The following is a 15579-nucleotide window of genomic DNA, read 5'->3' on the forward strand; positions in this document are numbered from 1 at the left end:
TGCTTAATGGCTTGCTGTCAAAAAGCCCAAAATTGCATATTTTGCCCTATAAATTGAGGTATAGCTCAAAATTGTGACGTGTTAGAGCAAATCTGAGCCCGGATTCGGATTCAGCGGCCCAAAATCCTTCGGAGACACATAAGTTTGCTCTTGAGACAGACAAAAAGTAATTTTTTGTTACGCTGTGTTATTGGAGAATCATATAGAGGAATGACTGAAGCAATCCATGAACGATGTTCTAATAAAACTTGCAAAAGGAATCCATGGAAGATTTCCTGAAAGAAATTCCTGAACGATTTTCTAGATGAATTCTTCGATCAATTTCCAATGGATTTCAAATAGGTTTTACAAAGAAATTTTTGAAATAATTTCAAGGGTAACCTCTAGAAAAAAATCGAGAAAATTCTTAAGGATGAATTCATAGTTTCCTACATACATCCCTGAAAGAACTCCTTAAAGAATTATCAAAGAAGCCTCTGAAGGCTTTCTTGGAAGAATGTTTTAAAAATTTCCTGGAAGATTTTCTGAACGAATCACTCGTGGAATTTATGAAGAAGTACATACATGAAAGCACACTTGTGGTACACAGCGAGGCACAGAGGTCCAATTTTGAGAAAAGCTGGCAGAAACTCAATTTTTGAACATATCTTTAATGGGATACAGTCTATCGAACATTCATCCATAGTACCAGGGGCTCTAACTGGCCTTTTAAAATTTTGGAAATATTGATTTTGTATCTTGTTACAGCGCTGAATAGCTTCTGAAGGAAAAAGTACTGAATATTTGATAAAGAGCACAAAGAAGTTCAACCACTAAAAAGTATGTAAATATAAGTAATACAATTGCTTTCAAAAGTTTATTTGAAAGTTCTTGTCTATATCAAACATCTGCAATGGAGCAAGAGATCAAAATAACACTGTTGACTTCATAATTGACATTGCATGTCGCTAATACGAAAAATTCTTACACTTCGACTTCAAAGTGTCATACAAATCGCTCCCCGCTACTCTCCGCGGGGAATGCTCGCTTATGTATGCAGAATCGGTTAAGGAAAAATGCAACTGCCAAAAGCTGCCAAAACAATAGCGCCATGATGATATATGTTAGTCAAATTGTATGGAAAACATCCATTTTGTTCGGATCTTGTTTGAAGAAATCAACAAAAAATGAAAATGCGATTAAAATTAAATTGAGCGCTAAATCACGTTCCAATACATTCATTTAGGCTAAAACTAGCCGATTACCGTAATCCGGGGTATCATTGATCAGCGGGGTAACATTGATCGGCTTGACCCACCTCATGAAATGTTCAAACAAGCATTTTACATTGAATCAGCTTCTGCTATCGAATGGTATATCGTAATATGCTATCATTCAGCTATTAAATGACATGCAATTTATGAAAATTGATTTTCATAAACATTGAATTAACTCGATTTTTCCATAACTGTGTTTCGTAACGCATTGAGATACATTGTCAAACATTCATGCTTGGCGTGAATACTAGATACAATATGAGGTTCGAAATTACTGTATTACTTCAATATGATATCTCAGAGTTGGATTTCATAAACGAAACTTTAATGAAAATGCTATTTTTCAGTAAAATATACGATTTATTAAAAGTCGGCTATCAATTCCTTAAGCCATTGCCTACCTTTAGGCGTTATTCGTGGTTTAGAGGATTTTAATCCCAAAATAACTTAAAAAGTACATAATTTGTAAGAATTTGGACAACATATTCGAAATTAGCGACCCCGAATTTAGTAAGTAAGGGTATTTTCAACACAAATGAACATTGATCACTGACATGATCAATGTTACCCCAAATCAACAAAATCAAAAATTAGGTTAAAAAACCTATTTAAACATTGTTGGCGAACCTCTCGTCGCCAGCGCGCACCTTCTATACAGCGACCTTGCACCACACACACATATACATCATACCGGGATGGTAGGTAATGACAGCAGTTGTCAACCGGTGAGTAGAGAAGAAAAAGAATCAAAGCAGAAGCGATAGTGAGTTTGCTAAAATTGATCCACTCCAAGTTCTAAATAATTGATTAGTTTTTCTTCAAAATTTGAATATTTTCTCGATCAGTGTTTAAACCTTAGACCAGGTAACTAAATATTATACAAATAGTGAATTAAATTATGAATTACCTATGCCGCTTATACACTAGGTACATTAAAGGTCCTAAGCACCAGCAGATCAGTTGAGCATAACCATACACCTGAATTGCATTTATGCATCAACTGCATCGGTAAGGAATTATAAGTAGAATTTCTTCAATCGCTAATTATGAACCTAAAATCTAGTTTCCCGAGCCAGTGCCAACCCGACATTGCAGACTACGACTAAATTCGACTAGAAAAGGGACTAAACGTAAGTGACTTAGGCTAAGACAATCATTGACATGCACAAATCTACTTAACTTAAGCTAAACCCCAAAACTGCGCACGCAAAACGTAAGACTAATAATGTATCTTTGTATGAACTACTGTTACCCTCCAGGAAAATTATAACCTACCGAATTACGACGTGAAGTTTCTGCGTTTCATTCAACGGTGGTTATATTTACGGAAATTAACCCTTGCAGTACCAGTACTTGTTGGTTCGGAAAACCAACAAACATGTTTTAAATTTTTACAATACTTTTTCAAGTAACTAAACACATACTCAGAGGGCCAGTACTTGTTTTAAAAATATAAAACATGTAACGTTTGCTTTACCAAGAGAATTATTCAAGAAAGATGGAAAATTCTGATCAATGTTACCCCGGATTACGGTACTATGATTTAACAATTTTTGCCAGGTATTTTCAAATCTGGACCACTGTGCGAGGGCGTGATGTCGCTTAAGGTCGTTGAAGACACACAATATTGCAAAAAGTTGTCAATTTGCAACATCCTGTGCTTTCCCAGGCTTGTCCGCACTCAGCGCATGAAAATTCTGCTTTTTTGATTTACATCCCCTAAACTATCGTATTTATTCAATCTTATTATCTTACCTGATAGAAGGATGTTGAAATATCCTAAATGTCATTTCGATCTGTCAAAAAACCGCACCGCAGTGCCACACTGTGCGCGCACAGAGAATTTCACCCGGGTGAATTCACCCCAGTGAATTTCTCTTTGATGGCTCAGTGCGGCACTGCGGTGCGATTTTTTGACAGTGTTGCCACGACCACAGCACCGGCAACCCGGCCTGCGACGTCTGGAGATTCCCTCCATCAACGCTAGGCGCGCCACCGAATAGACAGATTGATTTCAACACTATTGTAGGAAACCTTCACTCCATTCATTGACAATGTTTTGATCTCAATCTGATGTGTACATGATCGTGCTAATTTAGAATCTTTATTTTAACTAAACTCCCTATCAAAAGTAGGATTTATATATAATGAATTGATTAGTCAGTGCCTAATAGTCGTCTCCTGAATTACAGATAAAATTCCGACTAGTAAATGCTGTAGAAGTACCCTAAATTAATCGCTATTTTCATTCGTAACTTGGTAGGTTAGATCTTTACTATGACAAGTGAATTATACAAAGTAATGTTTCTGATTTCTACAGGTTGAATTTGATGCCTAAAATTGTCATTATTTCTCTAAATTAGAACTATACACTATTATACTACGGTAAGCTATCTATAACACCTCAAATTGTGCTAAAGATATATTATATTGCTATATTAATCCCAGCAGACAGATATCGATGAAAATTGGATTGTTCCTTGTGAATTTGGCATAAAAAAAGCACTATTAAATGTAAGTAGTACAATAACATGCTATCAGAAAATGGTAATAATGATAGAACCTGTTCCAGCTTGAAGCATTTCAAAATAAAGTTGCTATCAAGAATAGTGCCAAGTTTGTTTGACGCAACAAACTTCAAGATTTAATATCGATATGGATGCCCAGCACCAAACAGCCACCCCGCCACCACGACCTGGGTACAGTTGCGTTGCCTGTAAGCGCCCGGATTCGGCCGATAATATCGTAGCCTGCGATACATGCAGTCTTTGGTGGCATTACACATGCGCCGGTGTCACCGATTCGGTAAGAGACCAGGAGTGGACATGTAGGAGATGCCTACCAGCTCCCACGGTACCACAGTCGGTACGATCCACTACGTCGAGTCGCAGAGCCATCCTCCAAATGAAACGGCTGGCTGAGCAGCAAGAACTAGAGAGAAAGCAGCTGGAATTGGAGAGGAAACAGTTGGAACTTCAGAAGAAGCACTCGCAGGAGAAATTCGATCTGGAAGAGACGTTAGCGGAAGAGGAAGACAATCGTAGTGTCAGAAGCCGCGTGATCGAGATTGAGTCTCGAGAGAAGCAGGTATCCACATGGATTGATCAGCATACCCCCGCAACCAACCAACCGGTCGTCCCAGCTTCGCATGTGGCAGCGCTTACTGAGCTTCCACAGCCGATGCAGCCGCTGATCAACAATCTACCGGATGAGGAACAAGGAGCTGTAGGAGGATATGATTGTTTGAGACAGCCAGACCCCCAGAAAGCTACCACGCCCACCGATGAAGTGACGATCGAGCGAGCTGTGCAATCAGGTTTTCAACGACTGCAGCAGCAGCTGGCACAGTGCCAACAACAGCCAGAACCGACACTTGCACAGATTCAAGATCTGGAGGCACAATTGCAGAGATTTCGGATTCAACTACAGCAGCGAAACCAGTCAACTCCTCTCAAGCTACCTGTGCCAAGCACGAGTAAAGGTGCGATTCCCAAAGCGCAATGTATAACGCAGACGAACAGGACGCGAGAATCAGTTGAGAAGCAGACAGATCCTCTTGTAGATCAGCACGGCAGAGACACTGTTCCTCTAGCTAAATCGGTTCCGATGGCAGCTCCATTAGAGCAATCGCGACAGGTAATATTCTCGAATCGTTCTGCCAGCAATCTGATTTCAAACGAGCAACCGCGTTCCCATCAAGCGCGATCGGATCTTCTTCCACATGAAACAGATTCATACGAGCAGCCGCGTACGCTTCACGCGCCCTCGAACATTCTTCCTCCAGGATCGGATCCATTCAGACAGCAGCACTCGGCGCAGTTCAACTATTACGATGCTCCAGGCAATTCGAGCTCACTTGCGCAGCCGCAGGTCTATTCTGCACCGTCGAGTTTCCCAGCTGTATTACCGACCGCCGTTCTACGTCGACCATCCCAAGAACAACTCGCTGCAAGACAGGTGATGCCACGCGATCTGCCCGAGTTCTCAGGTGACCCAGAAGAATGGCCGATATTCTTTAGCAGTTTCACTAACTCCACGGCCGCTTGTGGGTTCAGTAATGTGGAGAATCTCGCCCGCCTGCAACGCTGCCTGAAAGGTAGCGCCTTGAAGTCAGTGCGATACTATCTCCTATCACCTGACTCCGTTCCGGATGTGATGGACACACTACGAACGTTGTATGGACGCCCGGAGGTTATTATCAACAGGCTTATTCGAACCGTGCGCGAGACGCCAAATCCCAAGTCCGAGAGATTGGACTCTCTAATTGACTTCGGAATGTCCGTCAGAAACCTGACCCAACATCTGGTTGCAGCCGGCCAGCAAGCGCACCTGGCGAACCCGGCGCTGCTTCAAGAATTAGTTGAAAAACTACCAGCCAACGTGAAATTGCAGTGGGCGCAGCATTTGTCATTTCGCCCTGATGCAAGTTTGCGGAATTTTAGCGATTTTATGTCAACAATAGTTGAGTCGGTTAGCAAAGTGGTTATTTTTTCCGGCGGACAGCAGGACAAGTCGCGGAGCAAAGACAAAAGTTTCGTCCATGCACACGCTGAGCAACCAACATCGGGTAACGCAGTGAAAGACAAAACGGAGCAGGATAAAGTTTGTCTATTCTGCGGAAAAGCTGGTCATCGGATAAAAGACTGCACTAAGTTCCAAAAACTCGCAGTAGACGATCGATGGAAAAATGTGCAGATGCTGAAGGTTTGCAGAACTTGTCTTAATCTACACGGGCGACGCACGTGCCGCATTTCAAGTCGATGTGGGATAGACGGTTGCCAATTCCGTCACCATCAACTGCTACACCAGAAGAGCGAAGAAATCAACAAGAAGACGCCGGAAGTCAGGAGGACAGAAGATCATGCACACCACCATCATGAGCAGTCCATTCTGTTCCGCATCATTCCCATAAAAATCCATGGGACTACAAAATCCGTCAATGCGTTTGCCTTTTTGGACGAAGGCTCTTCCGCAACGCTCGTCGAGCGCAGCTTAGTTGAAGAACTTGGGATTGAAGGTCCAAACGTCCCGCTCTGTCTCAAGTGGACGGCAAATATGACCAGAAACGAAGAAGAATCGCAGGTAGTATCATTGGAGGTATCTGGAGTTGATCAGAAGAATCGGCTCCACCTAGTGAACGTCCGCACCGTAGAAAGTTTGAACCTACCAACTCAAACGCTCCGCTTCGATGAACTTCAAAAGGACCACCCTCATCTGAAAGGCCTTCCAATCCATAACTACGAGAACGCTACTCCTAAGCTCCTTGTAGGCCTTCGAAATTTGCAGTTTGCAGTACCGCTGAAAGTCAAACAAGGACGAAGCGGTGTCATAGCGACCAAAACGCGTTTGGGATGGTGCGTATACGGCAGTCTGGACGAGGTGCAAAACAACGCGGAGTTCAGCTACCACGTGTGTGAATGTGAAGCCGAAGAGAAGCTGGAGCAACTAGTTAAAGAATACTTCAATGCTGAAGACTGTGGAGTACGCCATCAGGATATCCTGGAGTCCGATGCCGAAACGCGAGCACGGAAGATCATGGAAGCGACGACAAGCAGGATAGGAAACCGTTTTGAAACCGGGCTTGTGTGGAAGACAGACATCGTGGAGTTTCCTGACAGCTTTCCGATGGCGTTACGCCGTCTGCAGTGCCTCGAGAGGCACATGGATAAAGACCCACTTCTAAAAGAGAACATCCACCGTCAAGTGCAGGAATACCAACAAAAGGGCTTTGCACACCTAGCAACAGAAGACGAGCTTGCCGAGGTAGATCCCAGGCGGATCTGGTATCTTCCGTTAGGAGCAGTCTACAACCCCAAAAAACCGGGGAAGGTACGATTAATCTGGGACGCAGCGGCAAAAGTAGACGGAATCTCGTTGAACTCCCTTCTGCTACCCGGCCCGGACCTTCTTGTATCGTTGGTATCGGTGCAGTTTCTTTTTCGTCAATATCCAGTCGCCGTCAGTGGAGACATCAAAGAGATGTTCCACCAGACGAGAGTTATCGAACGTGACCGACCTTCTCAAAGCTTCCTGTTCCGCAGCAACCCGTTACAAAAGCCAGACGTCTATATAATGGACGTGTTAACCTTCGGAGCAACCAGCTCTCCAACGTCAGCTCAATTCGTTAAGAACCGAAATGCACAGGAGTTTGCCGACGAGTTCCCGAGAGCTGCTGATGCCATAATCAAACGGCATTACGTCGACGATTATCTCGACAGTTTTGAGACAATCGACGAGGCGAAGACGGTTTCTGGCGAGGTTAAGGTGACTTGGTGCATCACAGAATTTTCATAGGAATCATTGACTTTTCAATTTTCAATGATTGTTTGCCTCGCGTTTTTGAACCGATAAAAAACGGGCATTTCTGCAGCCACGCAGCAGAAAAAGTATCATCCCACTCAACACGAGTGAGCATACGGGATGATACATTTTCATGCAAATATGCGCTTTGGTAACTGAGTTTTATCACTTTGAAATTTCGAGCGAGATTTCAATGATGCTGATGACGCACTACGCGTCCTTAAATGGATCCATGCACAAGGAGGCTTCGAGATCCGAAATTGGTCGTCCAACCAAAAGGCAGTACTGGATCACTTGGGAGAAGCTCCGAAACAGGAAACGATAGATTTATCCTTGCAGTCGAAAACGGAGCGTGTGCTGGGAATGCTGTGGTGCACAAGAGAGGACGTGCTATGCTTCTCTACAGTCTTCAAGGACGAAATCGCGATGCTGATTGAAACGGGAACGAAACCGACTAAACGCCAGGTACTCAAATGTATCATGAGTCTGTTTGACCCGTTAGGCCTACTGGCGTGCGTCCTAGTACACGGAAAGGTAATAATGCAGAGCATATGGCGTAGCGGCATCAAATGAGATGAGTGTATCGACGAAAACGTCTACCAAGAATGGACGAAATGGATTGGCTTGTTGGACGACGTTAGCACTGTAAAAATACCTAGGTGCTACTTCCACAATGCGAGTTTGGATCTGTACCGTTCGTTGGAAGCACACGTTTTTGTCGACGCAAGTGAAGCTGCATACGCAGCTGTAGTTTACTTCCGTATTGTCAACCAAAACGGAACTGGAACATGCGCTTTAGTGTCTGCGAAAACAAAGGTGGCCCCACTAAGGTACGTCTCCATACCAAGGTTGGAGTTGATGGCGGCTGTCCTAGGGGTTAGATTGTTCTCATTCGTGCGCGACAACCATTCCGTCAAAATCAATCGAGCAATCTACTGGTCTGACTCTGAAGTTACCCTAGCTTGGATCCGCTCGGAACATCGGAAGTACCGCCCGTTTGTAGCCTGTCGTGTTGGTGAAATACTGTCGTCGACCAACGTGAACGATTGGAGACATGTTCCCAGCAAGATGAACGTTTCAGACGAAGCAACTAAGTGGACTGACGGGCTGTCTCTTGGAGCGTCAAGCCGCTGGTTCAATGGCCCAGCATATCTGCAACTGCCGGAAAATGAGTGGCCCAAATCGAAACGATCTATTGCGACTACTGATGAAGAGTTGAGAGTGTGTCATCTACATCAAGAATCCGACGTTCTGTGCTCTCCCATAGACTACAGCCGATTTTCCAACTGGAATCGGCTGCTACGTACAACGGCGTATGTGATCCGTTTCGGAACGCCTCGTAGTCGGAACACCTCGGGAAAAAGAATTTATCACTTGTTAACACATGAAGAATTGAAGGTAGCTGAGATTCTGCTGTGGAAATTAATACAATCAGAAGCATATCCGGATGAGATTGCGATTCTCTCGAAAAACCGGACTCTACCGATGGACAAACAACTAGTTCTGGATAAATCAAGTCCACTTTGGAGTCTGTCACCTATGCTTGACGAAAATGGGATTCTTCGCATCGATAGCCGCATTACAGCAGCCCAAGGAGTAGCAGAAGACCTAAAGTTTCCAATTATATTACCTAGGAAGCATTCGGTTACCATCCTCATCGTCAACGATTATCATCGGAAGTTCCTGCACGGGAATTCTGAAACGGTGGCCAACGAAATACGGCAACGATTTTATGTTGCTCATCTGCGCACCGTAGTTAAAGGACTGGAGAAGAGATGTCAATGGTGCAGAGTATATAAGGCCAAGCCTTCGACGCCAAGAATGAGCCCTCTTCCGGAAGCACGTTTATCGCCTGGTGTACGCCCGTTCACCAACATCGGAGTCGATTATTTCGGGCCAATCCTGGTGAAAGTGAATCGAACCGTAGCTAAACGCTGGGTGTGCTTGATTACGTGCCTCACAATCCGCGCTGTGCATGTAGAGGTTGCATATGACCTTTCGACGAAGTCTTGTATTGCCTGTCTACGCCGCTTTGTCTGTCGCAGGGGAGCACCGAAGGAAATTTATTCCGACAATGGAAGGAACTTCACCGGAGCAAATCGCGTGCTGAGGGATCAAATCGACCAAATCGAACGAGAAACAGCTACGACCTTTATCAGCACGGAGACGAAGTGGTTCTTCATTCCGCCATCGTGTCCTCATATGGGTGGGTCATGGGAGCGAATGGTTCGTTCTATCAAAACAGCTATGACCAGCCTTCCACAAGATGAGAAACTCAACGACGAGGGATTGTTGACGGTACTAGCGGAGGCCGAAGCTATCGTTAACTCTCGACCACTTACCTACCTACCGTTACACTCGGCTGAACAAGAAGCACTCACACCCAACCATTTCATTATGGGAAGTTCAGGCGGAGTTACACAACCGATCATGACAAAAAAGGACTACGTGAGTGACATCTACGCATCTTGGGACCTGATTCAACGACGGACTAATCATTTCTGGAAACGGTGGGTCCTGGAATACCTGCCTACACTTACTAAGCGTACAAAGTGGTTTGGAGAAGTGAAGCCGCTCAAAATTGGAGACCTTGTTGTAGTAATCGATGAAACCAGAAGGAATGGCTGGATACGCGGACGTGTTGTAGAAGTAGCTACAGGCAGAGATGGCAGAATTAGGCAGGCGATGATTCAGACATCTGGTGGACTGTTCCGGCGGCCTGTCTCCAAATTGGCTGTACTGGACGTGGCAGGACGCAGTGAGGCTGCTGGACCCATGCATCCTCACGGGGAGGGGGATGTTGCCACGACCACAGCACCGGCAACCCGGCCTGCGACGTCTGGAGATTCCCTCCATCAACGCTAGGCGCGCCACCGAATAGACAGATTGATTTCAACACTATTGTAGGAAACCTTCACTCCATTCATTGACAATGTTTTGATCTCAATCTGATGTGTACATGATCGTGCTAATTTAGAATCTTTATTTTAACTAAACTCCCTATCAAAAGTAGGATTTATATATAATGAATTGATTAGTCAGTGCCTAATAGTCGTCTCCTGAATTACAGATAAAATTCCGACTAGTAAATGCTGTAGAAGTACCCTAAATTAATCGCTATTTTCATTCGTAACTTGGTAGGTTAGATCTTTACTATGACAAGTGAATTATACAAAGTAATGTTTCTGATTTCTACAGGTTGAATTTGATGCCTAAAATTGTCATTATTTCTCTAAATTAGAACTATACACTATTATACTACGGTAAGCTATCTATAACACCTCAAATTGTGCTAAAGATATATTATATTGCTATATTAATCCCAGCAGACAGATATCGATGAAAATTGGATTGTTCCTTGTGAATTTGGCATAAAAAAAGCACTATTAAATGTAAGTAGTACAATAACATGCTATCAGAAAATGGTAATAATGATAGAACCTGTTCCAGCTTGAAGCATTTCAAAATAAAGTTGCTATCAAGAATAGTGCCAAGTTTGTTTGACGCAACATGACATTAAGGATATTCAAACATCCTTCTATCAGGTAGAATAGAAAGATTGCATAAATACGTTGGTTTTGGTGGTGTAAATCAAAAGAGCAGAATTTTCATGCGCTCAGTGCGGACAAGCCTGCTTTCCAGTTAATTCTGTGATCAATCTGGTCAGGTTCCCATGATAAACGCTTTCGTCCATAATGTTCCATAGCTCTGTGTGGTTGATACTTTCGTATGCCGCCTTGAAGTCGACGAACAGATGATGCGTTAGGATTCGTTATTCACGGCATTTCTAGAGGATTTGCCGTTCGATGAAAGTCTGGTTCATTGTTTACCGGAGTTGAAGCCGGCTTGATAACTTCCAACGACTCCTTCCAAGACTTCCAAGATGACTTTGTAGGCGGCATTCAACATGGTGATCGATCTGAAGTTTCACATTCCAAATGGTCACATTTCTTGAAAATGGGGCAGATGACCTCTTCCTAGACTCCTTCCATCCACTGCTCCATTAAATGTACGGTATCCCCAGATCTTGACTATCAATCGGTGTATGCGTACATTCTCCACGTCATTCAGGTGCTCATCGAAGTGCTGCTTCCACCTTTCAATCAACTCACGTTCGTCCATCAAAGGGTTTCATCTTTATACCTGCATGTTTTGGCTAGCGGATCCGGTGCGGGTTGCTTAGAGCTTCTGGTAGAACCTCCGTGTTTCTTGGGAACGGCACAGCAGTTCAGTTTCCTTGCACTTCGCTTCTCCGAGAGGCTGATTTCCCTCAAAAGAGGTGGGTGCATTGTTTCAATTTCTGTTTGTATCCATCTGTTTGTTCCACGTTCTGTCGGGTTGTAAGCTGTAGCATTACCGCTTGCGCTGGCTTCTCCTCCGAAATCGCTCTGCACTCCTCGTCGAACTATTCATTCCGTTGACTTCGTTTCACATACTCGATGGTGCTCTCGTTCTGCGTTGTTGATGGATGTTCTTGCTCCAGCAGTCCTCTAGGGGGCTTTCTGCGTATTTTCTTGATGTCGATAAATGTCGGAGAAGTTCCGCCTATCAAAAATAATGTGGCCGATTTGCGATTGCCTCTGCTGTAGTGATCTCGAGGTGTAACGAAGGGAGACTGTTGAAAAAAGGTGCTACGTATGGCCGTATTCACACGTAAACATCTGACAAACCAATATGTCATCCATTATAGCTCACACATATCAACATTCATGGAATGCATTCGACAAAAGTTTGCTCAAAATTATGCAAAGCATTTTCACTCAATAAAATTTCACAGAAATTAATTCAGTTCAAGCGAGAGACAGAGGAACCAGTTCGTTATCGGGTTCAGCCCTTGCCTGTGGACACTGTCACCATCTGATATGGTGGGATGGAGACCACGCTGGAGTTGTATGTATTCCCAGCGAGCCTGCCAATGTAGTGTGCTTTCGTCTGCCATCCACGTTGCACTGGCGCGACGTGGCTGCCGGTTTTCTCGTCAGCGCCGTAAGCTTCCATGTTCTATCCACTAATTTACATCTTGATTAATTAATTAAAATTTTTCTCTCCTCTGCCATTTTCCTTTCGCTACGATGCACTTCACCGTCAGTCCGAGCGTAAAGCTTTAAATTGGCGTCCCAATAAGCAAGCTAGTAGCAAGCGCACGAGATGGCAATCTTGGTCCCGGTTCATCTTTTCCTACGGGGTTCCAGCTGGGGCGGCAAGGTGCTAATTACCACGCTTCTGCTGCTGGACGCAGGCGAAATTCCTCGGCCAACTCGTCGATCCTATTGAGGGCTCTCTTCGCTGGCCGCCGCCCCGTTAGTGGAGTGTTGGAGTTGACCAACTAGTTGCATTAGTGTGAATGGGGTCCAAAAATCCTGCCGAGGGAGAAACAGGCATTTGAATGCATGGGTAAATATTTGAAGAATCGTCTTTTTGCTGACGCGGATGGTTCCGGGTTGCGTCAGGCCGTTGTATACAGTAGCGTGCAAGAGTAGTTTATCACTCAGTATTTGACTCGATGTTTTCCGATTTTTTTCTCTTATTCATTTAAAAAGATGCTAAGGTCAATATCAGGCTAAGGCACGGGTTCCCAACCGGTAGTCCGTGGCCCCCTGGGGGCCGTGAAGCCAGTCCAGGTGAGCCGCGATGTTACCAAAAAAAAATATTTAATTTTCATTCTATTTTGTGCAAATTATATCAATTTTTAATTTTATATACCGTCACCCACAAAAGCCACAATGTGAGGAACAAATCTTCAGTATAAAACGCCTTCCGAAGAAAAAAAAGTTCTGCCCCACCGCTTTTTTCAGCTACGACTCAAATTGAATGTATATTAGTATGGGACTCGCTTGTATGGAAAAAATAAATCCTCGCTCCAGTCGACTTTTAAGATCCCATTTGGGTCCCATATGAACTGTACAAAATTTCAACGCAATCAGTGAAACTATAATTTAGCGCAAGCGGTTCAAAGTTTTCATAGGATTTACTATGGGAAAAGTAACACTTTCAAACAAAAAATCCCAGAGGTCGCCCTTCGTCTCCTTAATTCAAATCGATCAATGCTTCTTGTAGAAAAATTATTTATGGAACTTTCCTTCGAAGACCGCAAAACAATTTGATGTTTGTGGAAAAAGTTATTGATTTATTACCGATTAGTAAATCCTATTAAAACTTTGAACCGTAAATTATAGTTTCACCGATTGCGCTGAAATTTTGCACAGTTCATATGGGACCTAAATGGAATCAAGAAAGTCGACTGGAGCGAGAATTTGATGTTTGTCCCATACTAATGTACATGACATCATTGTTTACGAAATGTGAATATCGAATAAAAAAACGTGTCATTGATCGTCGAAAATCCCTCCCATAGTAAATTTCTGGCTACGTCACTGTACCCAAAAAACTCGTTTCGTTCATTGAATTATTTTTTTTTCTAAAATTTTTTAGACAATTCTTAAAGGGGGTCGCCACCTCAAAAAGGTTGGGAACCACTGGGCTAAGGCATCTAAAAACCGAAGAAGATAAACAGTTATGAAGAACAGAGTTGAGTAAGGTGGACATTAAAATCAGCTCTCTGTCAGCAGAATCGTTACATGTTATGTGGAGTAATTGGTTAACGCACCCTGTCTAGTGAATTTGGTAATTGTAGGTTCAAATCCCACCAGAACTACGTGGAAAATTTTCGCATTTTTCCATTTTGATTCATCTGTATAATCATACAAAATCAGCTGGTTAGCTGAAAAACAACAACACTCGTGTTTAAAAATGTTTCTTGAGATTGATTGAAACGATATACAGTGGTTTTATCGAATATCTGAAAAAATCTGAAAAAATATCAGATAAAAATCTTTTAACCGTTACTGTACAAATCTCACTAGGAGTATCATTATCGGTCTTTCTGCTGATTGTTGCTTCATCCATGCCTCTATTCCATGTTAAGGTTGCAGTGCGCTCGACAGTTGAAAATCCTAGTAGAAGCCCCATCGAACCGCAATGTGTCAGTGTTAACAAGAAAATTATAATTATTTGTTTTTCTCCTGGGCTTTTGGGGCTGCAGCCTTTTTTGAATCGTGTAGGTACCTACCTATGAGCTACGAACAGAAGTGGTCTGGCGGGCGTCGTCGGTTGAGCGATGCGTTGCGATGGGTCATCCTGTTTTGTTTAGGAGTTGTTTCAACGGTTGCCATTCATCTCTCGGTCAAAGGCCCGGAGGAGCTGTGGCTTTTATTCTATTCATGAAGAATGATTGTCTCCCGCAAGGTTTGTGCCGCAACCAGCGCGGCGGTGTGAAGACTATTCAGATGGGTGTGTGTACGCTAATGGGTAAGTGATGTGCACTGTGAGTGATTATTGCCATTGGCTGGTTCTCATCAAAGGCTATGATTAACATTGTATACTTTCTAGTGTAGTGTTGGGATTGGAATGCCAATCGGGATTGGCTATTGTTTCAGAGGAGTTATCTTTTATATTGAAACATGGATCAACGGTTAGACCAAGTTTGGAATGTTAATAGGTATGTAGTAGCTGGAAACTCAGTAAATAAAGTTTCCATCTAACATTCTTGGTTTTACCATGTATTGAGCCAGTTTTGAAACCAAATCGTATTCATCCGCTGATTCAAAAGCATCGTCTTGCTACGCTGGGTTTCCCTTTTTTATTATTTGAATGCGAACGCCAAAATTGGTACGTGGGACCAATCTGGATCCTGTAACACAATATTATTCCCCTACATACAAAAATCTCCCAAAAGACACAAATCCCACGACATGATGTTCACATCGCATCTGGCATACCACACAGGAGGGAAAGTCGACAATCTGGAAGCGAGCTATTGATTTCCCTGCAGGAGATAATGTCTTCTTCTCCACATGGGCAAAGGCAATGAATGGGGCCTCGACGAAGTAAGGCACGCCATAACGCGATGCGTGGCCCCAGAAGACGATGGATTGTCTCAGATTAGAAAATTCAATCAATCATACCGCTGAACCAGGCTTCTCACTTCTTCGGCCGAGGCAGGGGCAGGTTCTGCACGAGCGAC

At 43.5% G+C, this 15579-nt stretch overlaps 2 protein-coding genes across 2 annotated transcripts; both read left to right on the forward strand.

Moving 5' to 3' along the window:
• Window positions 1–3181: 3181 nt before the first annotated feature.
• LOC109418440 (uncharacterized) lies at window positions 3182–8129 on the forward strand. The gene is made up of 3 exons (XM_062857917.1): window positions 3182–3515; window positions 3577–7520; window positions 7836–8129. The coding sequence occupies exons 2-3, from the start codon at window positions 3912–3914 to the stop codon at window positions 8127–8129; spliced, it is 3903 nt and encodes a 1300-aa protein (XP_062713901.1). The 5' UTR covers window positions 3182–3515; window positions 3577–3911.
• A 285-nt stretch (window positions 8130–8414) lies between these two features.
• Window positions 8415–10421, forward strand: LOC134290729 (uncharacterized). Its single transcript, XM_062857918.1, has one exon. The coding sequence runs from the start codon at window positions 8415–8417 to the stop codon at window positions 10419–10421; it is 2007 nt and encodes a 668-aa protein (XP_062713902.1).
• Window positions 10422–15579: the final 5158 nt, after the last annotated feature.

The sequence above is a fragment of the Aedes albopictus genome, chromosome 3 (assembly GCF_035046485.1).
Source record: "Aedes albopictus strain Foshan chromosome 3, AalbF5, whole genome shotgun sequence".
NCBI lineage: Eukaryota > Metazoa > Arthropoda > Insecta > Diptera > Culicidae > Aedes > Aedes albopictus.